General features: G+C 36.5%; 1 protein-coding gene across 1 annotated transcript; it reads right to left on the reverse strand.

The window, feature by feature from the left end:
* Positions 1 to 344: 344 nt before the first annotated feature.
* On the reverse strand, positions 345 to 16,690 carry LOC115275267 (T-complex protein 1 subunit zeta-like). The gene is made up of 4 exons (XM_029918962.1): positions 16,618 to 16,690; positions 14,074 to 14,240; positions 13,742 to 13,843; positions 345 to 2,267 (listed from the first exon to the last, which is right to left on the reverse strand). Exons 1-4 carry the CDS (start codon positions 16,688 to 16,690, stop codon positions 663 to 665), a joined length of 1,947 nt encoding a protein of 648 aa, XP_029774822.1. The 3' UTR covers positions 345 to 662.
* Between the last annotated feature and the right edge of the window lie 233 nt (positions 16,691 to 16,923).

A 16,923-nucleotide genomic window follows, 5' to 3' on the forward strand; every position in this document is an offset into this window, starting at 1 on the left:
TAAGAACAGGACATGTGCTGTAATTAGTTTCAGGGGATCCTTTAAAAAAACCTCAGAAGTGAGAATGGAGCACAAATATCCTAAGACAGCATACAGAGAATTCAACTCAACTTTCTTCCCAGCGTCCTCCCCACAGCCCTTCACCATGGAAGACATATGCAGCCATCAATTATAATATGTTGAAGAAAATTACTGTCTCTCATAGAAACAACAGTGAATCACCTTTGATTTTATTTATTTGAGTATTCTCTTTTTCTTTCTTACTAAATATGGGTGAAGGTTGACAGTTTTATCTTTTCAAAAAATAACAGATTTGATTTATTTTGTTTTCTTTTTTTTTGTTTGTTTTCAAGGACCATTTAATAATAAGGTAGATAACATATACTTGTCTAACATGGTACTTTTAGGTCACTGAAGCTAAAGCAAAACATCCTGTTCATTGGGTGAAAATGGCCTGCTTAATGTGTGTACACTGCAGTGCAATTAAAAAAATACTGTTATTATAATTTCAGAACTTCAGAATTTGAGTGTCAGTGTTCTTTTTCATATGGGAAAAGAAAATGTTCTTGAAAATCATTTGAAGTTTGGATGAAAACTCCATAGCTATATTCTTAGGATCGCTGTAGTCTTCATGATACAGATGACACAAGGGAAGCTTCAATTCAGCCTTTTAGAGAAGACATTCCAGCTCGCATGATCTCATCAACCAGAAGAATGTTGGTGGCAATCACAGTGCAGGAGTGAAGAAGCTGTTTCTTCACACAATAGTTATCCCAAATGCCTACTTCAGCAGCTACCATTGGCTCACCTATGTTCAAATCCACACCCACAAGTTGACCTGATTCTGAATGTTCTGCTTGAACTTTAACTAGTGTTTCCTGAAGGTCAAAACCAGAATTCTGAGCAAGAACCTTAGGAATAATGAGCAACGCATCAGCAAATGCTTGTACTCCAAGTTGGGCCCTGCCCTTTACACTGGGCTTATATTTAATCAAGGCTTCGGCCATTGCCACTTCCACTGCACCAGTCCCTGGAACTACACAGCCGTTATCAATAGCATTTTTAACAGCCCTCAAGCCATCTCTTATTGCATCTTTGATTTGAGTGAGTGTGTGCTTATTTGGTCCTTTGATCAATAATGTCACAGAGCGAGGGTTGTTACATTTCTCAATAAAGGTGAATTTCTCTTCTCCCAATGTATACTCATAGACAAGTCCTGCATGTCCCAAACAATCAGGATTTAGGTCATCCAAGGAATTTAGAGCTACTCCACCACAAGCAAGAGTCAGCCTTTCCATATTTCTCCTTTTAGCTCTCCGCAGAGCTACTATGCCTTCTTTTGCAAGGGCATCTAAGGAAAAGGGGTCAATTCCCTTTTGATTAATAACCACGAATCCTTTATCTGAATCACCACAGACCTTCTTTTTCAGTTCTATTATTTTTTTAACTCTATCTTCAATGAACTTTCTTTCAGCTTTTACAAGTTTCTCTCTCTCTTCTGCACTCTTATAAAAAAAGCCAGAATTCACTTCTGTTTTTTCATATTCTAATGACACGTTGCACGTGAGGATGTATGCATCTTCTACTCTTTTTTTCATATCAGGATGCCGTGCCCCATGGTCCAAAACAAGACCTCTGATTAAGCTTGTATCAGTTTCAGATTTATGTTTCATCTCCATGATCTCAACCATGAAGAGGTCAATAGGTTCATCTTGTTTTTTAATGGCCAAAATGGAATCCACCACAGCCTCTGTTAAGACATCAGCAAGCTCAGCATGTACTTTAGTAGGTAGAGACGTTCGGGCCACGTCTATAAGTGTTTCTCTATCCATTTCTTTGCACACTTCGACTTGTTCCAAAAACTGAAGTGCCTTTTCCTTTGCAGCTTCAAATCCTTCTGTTATTATTCTGGGATGAAGACCTTCAGAAATGGAGAGATCCGCCTGTTTCAGTAGTTCTCCGATGATTAGGACATTGGACGTGGTACCATCACCAGTTATGTCATCCTGGGCCGTTGCTACTTTGGCTATTAAGGAAGCTGTTGGATGTTGAATTTGCATTTCATGAAGCAGCACATTGCCATCTTTAGTAAGCTTGATGTCTCCAGCACCAGAAACAAGCATCTTCATGGTGCCCTTAGGCCCCAAGTTGGTCCTCAGCACGTCCTGCAGCCCCCGGGCCTCGCTGATGTTGACCGCCAGGGCCGCCTGGGCTCTGGCCACCTCGGCCTTGGGGTTCAGGGTCTTCACGGCCGCCACAGCTAACCACTACAGGAAGAGCAGATTTATTTTGTTTTCTATTCTTTATTTCTGCTCTAATATTTATTATTTCTTTTCTTCTGCTAACTTTGGACTCGGTTTATTCTCCTTATTCTAGTTCCTTATGTTATAAAGTTAGGTTGTTTATTTAAGATCTTTCTAATATAGGCATTTATTGCTATAAACTTCTCTCAGTAATGTTTTTGTTGCATCTCACGAGTGGTCTGTTAGGTCTTCATTTTCATTTCAGCCTATCATATTTGAGAAAATTTTAATGCAAAATGCTAAATATTAAGACATTTCTTAGTTAAATTATTGAATTTCAAGTATTACAGAAAGTTCTGAAGGCAGATCTCTAGGGGGGAAAAGTCACCTATAAAAAAATCTGGATGGACTTAGATTTCTACACATAACAATTAATGCATTAGCATGAGAATATTGCCCACAGATTTCTATAGGAAAAAACATGAAGCCATGATATTAGTCAAATATAAAACCAACACACAGTCATTCTAAAACATGAAAGAACTTGAAGAACACAAAACTCATGAGCTTTTCTTCAAAACTGCTTTGCAGAAACATCAAAATTTAAAACTACTTTTACAGGATAAGTGAAAATAAAGAACTCAGGACTGGCAAAACAATACAAAAATGACGTATGATGAGTACTGTCTCCATAAAAATGGAATACAAAGAAAATTGTACAAATTCTGTCTATAGACTAGAATGTAAATGTTATAAACCTTGACAGTATGAAAAGAATAATGTTACTAACAAATATCAGGAGATTAAAGAAGAAAAGTAAAAGGAAATATAAAAACACAAATGACTTATCAAACTGAGTCAATCAACCTTATCTTAAATTGAAGATGTAGGGTTTTTTTAATGTTTATTTATTTTTGAGAGAAAGGGAGAGGGACAGAGTGTGACCGGGGGAGGGGCAAAGAGAGGAGACACAGAATCCAAATCAGGCTTCAGGCTCTGAGCTGTCAGCACAGAGCCCAATGGAGGGCTTGAACTCTCAAGCCATGAGCTCATGACCTGAGCTGAAATCAGACACTTAACCAACTAAGTGACCCAGGCACCTCAAAGATGTAGTTTTAAAAAAGGATCAAAACTCTTAGTGACTTTTATAATCCTCAAAATTAATCTTAAGAGGATTTTTAATAATAATAATTCAAAATATTTGAGTTTTATCAGTTCCTTTCACTTCACCTCATTTTCATTGCTACCTCTAAATTTAATATGTTTTGTTCTTAAAATATCACATACAATATGATCCTGCTTTATGGCAAACATTTCAAAGCTAGCCTGTATTTTCAAACATATATAGTAAGATAATGGGATATTATTTCTTTAATATGATGGCTATTTGGGTGTACTTAGATTAAAGATCACTTTCATTAATTTCTTTTCTGTAATTCTTTAATTGCTTGAATCTTTTATTATAAGAATAATAAAATAATTTTCCTAGGGGAAAAAAATTGTTTTGGTTCAAATGGCAGGAATGAGTTCCAGAGACATAATAGTCTTTTACATACATTTAAAAGTTACATGTAGGGAACCTGGATGGCTCAGTCATTTGAGCCTTGACTCTTGATTTTGGCTCAGGTCATGATCTCACACTTCCTGAGACAAAGCCCCTCGTCAGGCTCTGCACTGACAGTGTACAGCCTGCTTGGGATTCTCTCTCTCCCCCACCAAAAGAAATAAATAAGCACTTCAAAATATATATTATATAAATTTCCATGAGTGCTTTTTAAAAGCATGTATACCATGGGGCACCTATCTGGGTGGCTCAGTCAGCTGGGCAACTGACTTTAGCTCAGGTCATGATCTCATGATTTGTGGGTTCAAGCCCCACATTGGGCTCTGTGTGGACAGCTCAGAGCCTGGGGCCTGCTTTGGATTCTTCCTCTCCCTCTCTCTACCCTCCCCCACTCACACTTTGTGTCTCTCTCAAAAATAAATAAACATTAAAAAAAGAAAATCATATGTATCTCATTCTCAGAATTAGATCATAATCTTCTTGAGAAGAAAAATGAAGGTTGATGGCTATTAATATTCCCACTAAATCACTAAGCACTTAAAAAGTACATGCTTAAATTATCTATTTATACATTAAAAATAAATTTTAAGCTTTTTTTTTGTATTTTGAACCATAGAGAATATTCTGTTAAGAATCAAAAATCAAATATGTTTTAAAACACACAGAAAAACACTTAAAACACATAATGCACAGAAACGACAAGGTTTTAACATGATTTCCTTGAAGAATGAAAATAGAAACATATTTATGTTCCCTAATATATTCAGAAAGAACCTCTGAAAGAATACAGATTAACAGTTAGTAATATATTACCTTAAATTTTATTAATCAAATACTCTTCCATTTTCACTCCCTATTTTGGCTGAAATTTTTTTAATTACTATTTTTGCTGAGACTTTTTAAAATATCCAAGAGGCCAAAGAAATTTTTTTCAATAAGAGCTATTACTCAAACTTCCATGAATGTAAGTGGTAACTGTGGAAAAGCAAAATCCCCCACAATCCTTCTGCTCCTGTTGGTTCCCTAGAAAGTAAAAAGGGTGTGAAAAACCTTCTCAAGTGCTATTCAACTCAAGGCATCTGGACTGTAGCCGACAACTGCCATAAGGTAGGAAAATGTATATATGAAGAAAGACAGAAAATTCTGTACAAGCAAAGTATATACATAAATACTTCCTCTTTGAGTTGACAGAGGAAACATAGAAATGCACACTATGAAATCAAATAAAATACTTGATTAGTTATACCCTACTAACTTCTCCTTTGACTTCAAAAATAGGAGAAGTATAAAGAGGACATTCAGATGGCCAACAGGGACATGAAACGATGCTCAGCGTCACTCATCATCAGGGAAATACAAATCAAAACCACACTGAGATACCACCTCACACTGGTCAGAGTGGCTAAAATGAACAAATCAAGAGACTATAGATGCTGGCGAGGGTGTGGAGAGACGGGCACCCTCCTACACTGTTGGTGGGAATGTAAACTGGTGCAGCCGCTCTGGAAAACAGAGTGGAGAATCCTCAAAAAATTAACAATGGAACTCCCCCATGACCCAGCAATGGCACTGCTAGGGATTTACCCAAGGGATACAGAAGTGCTGATGCATAGGGGCACATGTGACCCAATGTTCACAGCAGCACTGTCAACAATAACCAAATCATGGAAAGAGCCTAAATGTCCATCACCTGATGAATGGATCAAGAAGATGTGGTTTATATACAATGGAATACTACACAGCAATGAGAAAGAATGAAATCTGGCCATTTGTAGCAAAGTGGATGGACCTCGAGGGTGTCATGCTAAGCGAAATAAGTCAGGTGGAGAAGGACAGATACCATATGTTTGCACTCATAGTTCTAACAGGAGAAACCTAATGGAGGACCATCGGGAAGGGAAAGGGGGGGAAAGAGTTAGGGAGAGGGAGGAAGGCAAATCATGAGAGACTCTTGAATACCGAGAACAAACCGAGGGCTGAAGCGGGGGCGGGGGGGTAGGAGGGGAAAGGGGTGGAGGACATGGTGGAGGGCACTTGTGGGGAAGAGCACTGGGTGTTGTATGGAAACCAACTTGACAATAAACTGTAAAAGAAAAAAAGAGGTTTTGGAAAAGGAAAAATAAACAGGATAAGTGTAAACATACAGTATTCTTCTATTGTTAATTAGTTTGAAACTGGGGAGAATGAAAGGGTAAAGCAAATATTCTTTACATTTCCTCCACTTTGGACTTGGAGTGTGGTTTTACAGACCAGAGTTCAGACCCAGAAGAATTACGACAAGAAGAGAGGAGATATCCAAGCTAGATCTCACATGCACTTACTCAGTGTATTACGTTTACTACAACTGATATACACTTGCAGAGAAATGATGGCCAAGCTACAATAGGAACAGCTTTGTCTTCAGTCTAAATATTGTTTAGAAGAGAGCAGGAATATTTTTATGATGCTCATTAAGCAGAGACATAGTGACTCATTTGAGTAAAGCTGGGTTTATTCTCAGAAAATGGAGGTACCTCAGTAAGGCCATTAATGAAATGACTACAAAGAAATATAGCTGGAGTAATTGATTTGGATCACTAAGGTCAAGTTGAACACATAAGTATTTCCTGATCCTATTAGTCATTCAGAGATAAACACAGCACTTTAGTCAAACGTAATTAAATTATTGATGTGATGCACCTGGATGGCTCAGTTGGTTGAGTGTCTGACTTCACCTCTGGTCAATCTTATGGTTCGTGATTTCAAGCCCCACATCAGGCTCACTACCGTCAGTGCAGAGCCCCCTTCAGTCCCTCTGTCCCCTTGCTCTCTGCCCCTCCTCCAAGAATAAATACTTTTTTTAAATCTCTGTAAGTCTAAGTCTTAATAACCATAGCCAAAATGCCCGTTGCACCACAAAAAAAAATTTCCTCTAAGTGTTTAAAAAGATTCCTGAAAATACCATTCTGTAAATTGCATGAAGTCTTTTCAGGGTGCCTGGGTAGCTCTGTTGGCTGAGCATCTGACTTCAGCTCAGGTCGTGCTCTTAAAGCTTGTGAGTTTGGGCCCCACATCGGGCTCTCTGAGGTCAGGGCAAGCCCACTTTGGTTCTTGTCTCCCTCTCCCTCTCCCTCTCCTCTTTCCCAGCTCCTGCTTTCTCTTTAAAAAATAAAAACATCAAAAAAAATTTTAAGGAAATACTTTCATGTTTGTTTCCAAATGTCTGTCATTGCATTTATGGGTATGGTATATATGGAACTAGAGTCTGAAAAGGGATATTTGGGTATTTGTGAAGACAACATATTTATGATTTAGGAAAAAAACATATACAGTCTAAAAAATGATTTCCTTATTCTTCAACATACTTGAATTTTACTTTATTTTTATAATTATTTCTAATCTTTACAAATAAAAAATTTTACTGTAAAACAGCTCAGTTTTCCATTGTTTTTAATTAAAGGTGAGCAATAAAAAATGTTTTTTATGTACACTGATTCACATTTGTATACCTCTTAGGTAAGTTTTAGAAGCCATTCGCCTATAGAGCACTTTACACAGTGCAGATAAAACATCGGTTACAGATGTTATTATAATGTGGCATTCCATTTTATGTTTCATATTGTTTGCCCTCTTTTCTTGTAATACCTTTCTAGCAGATGTTAGATGCTAATTATAAATTTTTAAAACTCCCAATCACACAAATAGACATGTAGATACTGGGGATTAAAATAGAAATCATGTACTTTAGGCTTTAATCATATAAAGGTATAAACATGATCACTAGTTTATTAATGTTTGAATTGTATAGATTAATATACTCTTACTGTTGCAACTCATGGGTGTTTTGAAAGGTAACCAAATTGAAAACACTGCTCCCACTGATAGAAAGATGCTTTTATTATTGCTGTTAAACCAGAGTCTTCTCTCTAAATATGTACAGTTAAAATTCTATGAAGATGCATAATTAGTACTCATAAATGACCTCCTAAATCCCTTTTTAGGCAATGCTTAATTATTTATGAGAAACTGGTAATCAAGATACAGAAAAACAAACCTGCGAAATAGAACAACCACACTTTAATGTGTAGATTACAGCTCCTCCCTAATCTGTGCTAAACAGATTATTTTTGTTTATTTTTAAAGAGCTCATCATTTATATGAAAAGACATAGGTTGAAACAAAAATGTGTAGAAGAAAACAGTCCTCATAATGAAAGTAGCACTGGCTTGCTGAAGGATGACATTGCATCCATCAGTAAAATGAAACAGCTGTCTTAGAAAACAAAGATAAAAGCTGAACGCCTTCATAAAGGAAAAGGAGATGGAAGACCACGCTGTATTATTCAAACTCAGAAGTCTTGGAGACAAAGAAAGGTCACTGACAGGTACATCAGCTGTGGTGTAACCACCCACACTAAATGCTAGGGTCCAAGGGGTCAGCATTGTTCTGGATGGTTGCAGTCCCAATGACATGTGCTCAGCAATCTTTCCTGGTCACCCTCCCTCCCAGTATAATCTCAGCTCACCCAACACAGAAGCAGCATTCTTGATCCCTACAACCTGTTCATTTCCTTCAAGTCACTTTCTGCTTTATTGTTTCTCTCACTGCTTCAGGAAGGTAGCGCTTGCTTCAAATTTGTTCACCATTATATTCCCAGCATCTTACACATGCCTAGCACATAGTAGGCATGCAAAAAACAGTTACTGAATAAACTAACAAATGTTCCACTGCCACAGAGAGAATGCCTGGACTCAACTAGTCCTAAAGGGATGAGCAGTGACTTCTTAAGAATGGATTCTGGATCTTTTGTTTCATCATCATTACAACTGACATTACAGTTTTAACTGAATGCATCATTGTGAAAAATGTTAAGAGATCTTTAAGACTCCCAAAATTAAGTGCAAAAAATCCTCTCTGAAAAGAAAAAGCTGGTCTCTGCTTTCAAGTCGAATCTATGAGTCTGTGAGAGAGGTTAGACCTATGGATAGTAGGTTTTTTGTATCATGAATATGCTGAAGGGTATATAGTTACATTATGTGGGAAAAAACATTTTTTACTGACAGACCTTAACTACTTATACTTACTGCAGAACAAACTAAAATGGCTGCCATTTGTACCTCAAACAATAATAATAATGTTTATTTTTGAGAGAGAGTGAGCATGAGCAGGGGAGGGCAGAGAGAGAGGGAGACAGAATCTGAAGCAGGTTCCAGACTCCGAGCTGTCAGCACAGAGCTTGGCGTGGGCCTTGAACTCACGAACCATGAGTTCTTGACCTGAATCAAAGTCAGAGGCTTAACCACTGAGCCAACCACCACCCCAGATGTAATATTTTTTAAACTAGAATTTAATAATTATTTAAATTATAATTAATACCTCAAAAAATCTCAATAGAAAACATGAATTAATGTACTTTCTCATTTAGAAAATGTTTATGCCTTTAGTGGACAAAAAGCAATAATCCTACTTAGAATACTATGTTCTAATAGTATATTCCATAAGTAGTAAAAATTACTAAGGGAAAACATACTATCCACTGGGCATTTTATATATTATTTTATATTATTCAATATATTCTCACAATTTCATGAGATGATTATTGATGATTTACATTTACATCTAAGAAACTGGGGCCTCAAATGAGTTAAAAAATATCTAAGGGCAAGAGACTAGTAAAGTGTACTATAGAGACACTGCAGTTGAGCATGACTCAGTGAAACAGAACACAATGAAAGGTTTTGATCAGCCAAGCAATAATCTAATATCAGAAGAAAAATATTTATCCAGAGAAAAATAAGGAAGAAAAATCATCAGTCATTTTCAGATACTGGATATATAGGTTCTACAAAGCAAAAACCATAATTCCTCCACACTGTGTGCCTTGGATAGCTTTGTTAAACTCAGCCCAAAGCCTCAGACCTCTCTTTCTTGAAAAATACTCTTTTCTAAGTTACAGATTTCGTATTTTAAAATGTGGTATTGAAGAAAACTGTGAAAGAAGATTGGAAGTGATCTTATTATCAATAAAACTCCAAATTCCAAAGGTTCATGGTGGACTCTCCTGGTGGAAGCTTTGAAGCATAGCTTGTTAAGACTATTATATCCCACAGATAACCACAGTGTTCTGAAGGCAGATACTGAGAAGTGGGAACAAGTCATACAAAGTTTAGTTTATTTTCTCTGTCCTCCCAGCCTGTTTGGATTGAATGTAGATTTGTTTTGTTCTGTTTTGTTTGTTTGTTTGTTTGTTTTGTCAGATTCATTGCTCCCTTAAGTATATCTGCAAATAGATGCCTCATATCTTGCAACCATTATATGTTCATCCAAGCAGCTGTTTCTTGAATCCAACAAAATAGTTTTTTTCTTCATTTATGATCTTATGTGTCTTGAGTGAGCATTGACTTTGTGTCCTGCCTAACAGATGACCATGAAGTCTGACACAGGTTGCTTAGCAACTGCCTTATGCCCAGAAGTAGAAATAACTCTTTGATATACTCTCTATGTGTATTTCTCCCGATTTATTTCATTTGTGTTTAACATGGTAGATCAAACAGAATCATTAGACTCCTACTAACACCCCCAAGGGTAGAAGAGTTTCTGGTCCACTTTAAGCTAAAGTACCCAGAGATCAAAACAGCTTACGTGTCAGTACTGCAGAGTAAAAGAACAATAAAATACACTGTGCCCATTACCAAGGACAAGGTGCATACATTCTCATCACTGCTGGCACAATGACAATATTCTTTGAAACTTGAAAAGAATTCTCAAAATTGTTATTGTAACTCTCACTTTTTGCAAAATGATAAAGGACTATATATTTCCCATCATGTTGTTGCTAAAAAGTCTTTGATATCCTGAAGGACAATCCATTGTTTTAATGCATGATATGGTGTAATTCATCATGTAGCAAGAACAATACTAATCACCCCACTCGTTTGCATCAACCATCACTCTTCAACTCTCATTGTATCTGATCCAATCTAAGCTCATTTATATTATGCGTGACTTGTTTATATAGAAAACGTCAACCAAATGTGCAGTGGTACTGTACTTCAGAACAATAACCCATGCAGAAAGAACTTAAAGCCTTTAAAAAATTCAAAAATCTAAATTTTGGTTCTAAAATTCAAAAGTAAAGAACTTAAAGGCTTTTAAAAATAATTTCTGGATGAAAATATGTAGTTAACATTAGAATATGATAAATATGAACATTTTCAATATCAGTGAGAATTAAATGAGAAAGAATTTTAATAAAGGGCAGTAGTTAGATTTTTATAAGCCTACTGTTTTAAGCACAAGTTTAAAAATTTCAGTGTTCTAGAAAACATTTAGAAACCATAAGGTTGTTGGGTGCCTGGGTGGCTCTGCCAATTAAGCCCTGGTTGGTCAGATTCTTGATCTCAGTTCAGGTCATGACCTCACACTTCATGAGTTTGGGTCCTGCATTGTGCTCTGCATGAACAGCACGAAGCCTGCTTGAAAATCTCTCTCTCACTCTCTCTCTCACTCTCTCTCTCTCTCTGTCCCTCCCTCAAAATAAATAAATAAAATGAAGAGGGGGGGGAATGGAAACCTAAATTTTTTTTAAATACTGTTGTTAAAATAATAGTATCAAAGCAAAATTCACCCAATCACAAGACTAATATTAAGGGATTATTTTGTTTTAGACAATGATTTTAAAATAATCAAAATGTCTATGAAATGGAGACTAGTTGAATCAATTATAGTAATCTATACAATGGAATATAGCTAGATAAACATAACATTCTATAACGTTCTATACAGTGAAATGCTCTGAAATCATGTTTGTTTCTTTTTTTCCTTTTGTTAAAGATTCAAATCTCCAGGAAATGATATGAGAAAGTTCCCAAAATGAATTGCAAAGTGAATAAAGTGTGAGGATAAAACAGTGTGTTATTACATTTGTTACATCTGTGTTCAGAAAGGGAGTCTTTATATCCATAGTGAATGCAAATATTACACAAGTATTTGATATGTTATATATGCATATGTATACATAATAGGTCCAGAAGAATATACAAGGAAACAGTAACAATATTTGCTGTTGGAAAATGGAAATATGGGTGAAAGAGAAACTTACCTTTCACTGTACATTCAGGCAAAACTTTATTTCTCTTTTTGTTCTGTTCATGTGAGATGACAGAGGCAGAAAAGGGTAGAGTTTCTTTCACTTAGTGATCAGGAAAGAGCACATAACATATAGTGCCACTGGATCCCAAGAAGTGCAGAGGGTTTATTAAGAAAGAGTGACTCAACATAATAAGGCAAGGAGCCAAGGGGGAAGTCACATTATCTAGTTTCCCTCCAATCTTCTACCCACTAACCTAAATGCAAGCAAACGGAACTAACAAAATGCAAAATATTAAAGAATAGTAATTTTCAGTTAAACATTATTTCTCTTAGATCTGAAATGTGCCTTTTCAGAATTCTAACAAAGGAGAATAAGGAATTATTCTAAACCAATGCAAAAGACTAAAACCTTCTTTTAAGTGAATTAATTATCACAATGTGCCATGCAGTAAAAAGAGAGACAAGTGGGTTCCAAAGTGGGTTCTACAAAATCCTACTCCCATGGGATGTTTCCACAAGAAACTTCCATGGCCAAATGAGAATACTGTACCCCATAATCCTATGTAATATATATTGGTATATTGGAAACTCTGGGTACTTGGTGTAGTAAAGAAACTTGTTTAACTTCTTTGACCCAAAAAATATTTTCACACATATACAATTATTAAAATTCCCAGGAACTAGTACTTCATTGATCCCATTTTGGGAAAAAATGCTCTAAGAATATAAAAGCCAAATTGATGACCTTTCCAATAGGGAAAAACACTGCCTGTCAATGAATTGAATCAGTAGGCCTACTTTTAAAAGGCTATGAATAAGCTGATTATTCTGCTGTGGAGTCATGTTCAGTTATTTGATAAGACACAAATTCATTTTCAAGAAAAATTAAGCTACTCTTACTCTGTCACACCACATAGCTTTATCACGACCTGTTTTTTTGGTTTGTTTGTTTACTTATGTGCTTATTTATTATCTATTTATTCCCAACTACAATGTAAGCTCCATGAAAATGGGAATCTTGTCTATCTTAATGCTGTTATCTCTAGTACTTTGAATAGCATTTGTTCATGCTAGTTTCTCTATAAATGTTCATTAATACTTAAATAAATCAGGCTATTTTCTCTTTGTTACCTCCTTGAATCAAAAGAGCACTTCCCACTTTTCCTCCTAAGACATTAATCAGTTAAAAGAACATTCTGTACTGATTTACTAGTTGTGTCACCTAGAATAGGCTAACTGCTCTATGCCTCAGTCTCCCGAACAATAATAAAGTTGTTGAGGCAATGAGTGAATTAATATATGAAAAGTACTTAGAACAGTATCTGGTGTATGGCAAACACTTGATAAATGGTAGCTATGATGATGATGATGATGATGTTAATATGTTCTAAGGAAAAAAACACTAAATTCAAATGAATTTAAGAAATGCATGACTTACAAAGTTAAACAGGGATTTTACTGTATTTTTAAGAGCTTTTAACTGCTGCTAACATCAGTTGTGAATCTACAAGGAGTAGACACACTTGGAACAATTCAAAAACTTGACCCTTAAACTGTCTCTCACGGAACATATTTTAATATCTGCAAGAATACCAGCACTCTCAGAAATACATTTTGGGAAAACCTCAATTAGAAGTTCTTGCCTAAAGCAAATACATACCTCATCCACCCCACCCCTCCACCCCCAGAACATACATATCCCCATGGCATAAACTAGAAAATGAGTAAATGCAAAAGACACTTAATATCCATGGTCTAATGTTATTATCAATCCGTCTTGCTGTCAGTATTGTCTTCCCTTGAGGTTTTCCTGATACATCTTTATCCCTGTAGCAGGCGGCTGTATGGTTTTACAAAGGCCTACCCCGGGGCTCCCAACTTGAGACTTCTGTACCCCGGGGCTACCATTCTTGTCTTCCAGCTCCCTTCTCTCCAGAAGATTTAAGTTAACATTCTTTACCATAGCCTTTTCAGTCAATGAGACATCAAAGGATAAAAGAGAATTTTTCCATGATCAAAAGACTAAACTTGTAGTAAAAGAAAGAATATCTGAAGGTCTTTCACCTAACAAGCCTCTTCATAAATGAAAAGGATTAGCAGTTGATTTTTAATACCTTTTAGAGGAAAAGAGTTTTTGCTCAAACATAGATCAAGACAAAACTAGAATCCCAGGAGCCAGTAAAGTCACCTCCTGACACAAGGGATGGGCAATCTCTGGGGACAGGTCAAAGTGATTGCGGGGCCGTGGAGTGAAGACATAGGCTCTGGAACATAGTAAAACTGGACTGCAATTTCAGCACTACCACCTCCAGCTGTGAGTCCTCTCTGAGCTTCCATATCATCTTCTACAAAATCATAAAACCCTATATAGATAATAGCCATTGAACACATACCCAGTACAGGGCATTGTTCTTTGTGCTTTATATGGGTTAACTCATTCACTGCTCATGGCAATGCCCTCTAGCCAAGAACTGTGAGAACACCTTTGGTCAAATGAGGTTAGGTTGGAGCACCTGGGTGGCTTGGTCAGTTAAGCATCCAACTTCAGCTCAGGTCATGATCTCACGGTTTGTGGGTTCGAGCCCCATGCCAGGCTATGTGCTGACAGCTAGCTCAGAGCCTGGAGCCTGTCTTCAGATCCTGTGACTCCTTCTGTCTCTGACCCACCCTTGCTCACGCTGTCTCTCTCTCTCTCTCTCTCTCTCTCTCTCTCTCAAAAATAAATAAATAACATTTAAAAAGTTTATTAATAAAAATTCTTTAAAAATGAGGTTGGGTTTATTGTTTTGTTATAAGGAGAGAGACCACACATTGTGGACAACTGTGAAGCATCTCAGCAAATGGGGGTTAGAAAGGACTAAGGTTCAGGCTTCTATTAGGTACTTTCAGGAGAGTTAGAAGAAACACAACCTTGCTCTGTATTTGATACTGTCAGAAGGTAAAGGTAATTCTATGATTGGTTTCTTAATAGTTCTCAGGTAGAAGGCAGGAAGGACACAGTTCTTGTCAGTGTTCAGACATGATTGTAGTCTTGTCTGGGGCCATTACAACCACAGAATGGCCTAATCTCCACTAAAGTTCTATGAAATTTTCATGTTCAGCAGGCAAACATCACAAACTAGCTGCCATTCTCAAGCTAGCGTCTTGCTATTCCAAAGCCTAACAGATGGAGCCAGGCCCCTTTCTAAACACTTAGAGCAACGTTGTAAGATAGGTGCTACTTAACTAGATCTTAAAGATAAGAAACCACCACTCAGCCATTAAGTAACATGGGTGGAATCTGAATCCATATGGGTACCAGGCACTTTTCTATGTCACTCAGAACCCACATTCCTAATCTCAGTGTTAGCTATTACCGCCTTATAGGATAGCTGTAAAGATTGCAGCTGATGATATGTCTGGTTCGTGACAAGACTGACAAAAAATGCGGTAACTATTATTATTTACAGAGAAACTAAAACATTTTCAGTTTAGGTTTTTTTTCAGTTCTTCAGGAGTTCTTGCCTTATAAACAGAGCGTCAGAAGAGGAGCAGGAAACTTGTGTCTAGGTCAGATTTTTCCACTAACCAACTACATGAGTATGAGTTACAGAATTCTATAAAATCCTGCAATGTTCTACTCCCAAAAAGTTCTAAGTAATTTTTTACTAGTTCCCATTGAAGAGCTCTGGGGTTTTTTGTAAAATTATTTATTTTTCTTTTTAAAGATGCCTTCCTCAAAATATTCTTTGTGTGGGAACATAAAATACAAATCCATGGACTTTTTTCAGGTATAAGATTAAAGCATTTTTTAATTGTTAATACTTAAAAAAACATAAAATTAAATTTTCATTTTACTCTAGTGATGACTGCAATATTAAAAGCAAGGCCCAGCAGTGAGGATTCCAATTCTAGATCAGTGCTAGAAATTTGCACAAAAATATTTCATTTTCAAGTATGTTCCAAAAGGCTTGGCTTTCCTCAGAACACAAAACCTATGTATAGAACTAATCCAAACAAAGTCATGAGTAAGACAAAATCAATGCAACTCCAGGCTTCTGGTGTTTCTCAAATAACTCTAGTTGTCACTGCCAATCACTTGAGCATTCTAAATTCCACTGCCTTTCATGTCACCATACTTCCAAGTTTGATTTTGCCTATTTCTCCTCCCTACTTTCTACTAGTTCACCTAATTAACAAAATAGTTCATGAGGACTTAGTTACACTGGTAAGTCATCATGTTAACCCTCCAAGATGACTTATTTGGATATTTTGATTACAAAAAGAAAGTGGGGAGAGGAGGTTTGATATAGAACTTTCAGGCATCATAGTAAAGAATGGCAAAAGATAGTTTGGGCTGTATGTATGAAAGGGAAAAAGGTGGAGAGACAACTAGTTCCAAAAGTAGGAGTAGGTAACCTATACTTTGACATTTCAGGAGTATTTAAAATAATCCTCCTCCTCACCTCTAAAAAAACTATAAGTGTGTAACATGTTTGGGGGCACAGTTGGGGAGACACCTTGTGTAATCTGCAAATGCATGTGTGCACGCTAGTGCGCGCACATGCACACGCACACACACAATGTTACTATTTTGCTTCAATTGAGTCAGAAATGAAAGTTTTTCTATTTTGCAACCAAGTTAACGTTTAATAAAGCTTAAGTAATGAAATGACAGTCCCATTGACATGCTGTTAAAATAATCTCTCCACTCTTATTCTTAAAGGATTTGAAAAAGAAAACAACAGTAAGGGATACTACCTGGGAACTTCTTTTCCAGGAAATACCCGGAATTTGAATCTGCTGAGGACACCTTCTTCAGTTTAAATGTCATGTAAAACAAAATAAAACAAACAGACAAAAACTAATCAACCCAAATTTCTAGATTCACTTTTTGTGAAAAGTATGAATTTAACTTCACTCATTACCATGAATTGTAATGATTAATCCTAAAGAAGTGGGAACACCTATTATTCATAGATAGCACTGGACTTAAACAATTGATTGAGCTACTTAGCTGCAAATTGAGAAAGGTATGGAAAAGTAATAGTTTCCCAAGGTCCGTAA

Source organism: Suricata suricatta, chromosome 2 (genome assembly GCF_006229205.1).
Source record: "Suricata suricatta isolate VVHF042 chromosome 2, meerkat_22Aug2017_6uvM2_HiC, whole genome shotgun sequence".
Lineage (NCBI taxonomy): Eukaryota > Metazoa > Chordata > Mammalia > Carnivora > Herpestidae > Suricata > Suricata suricatta.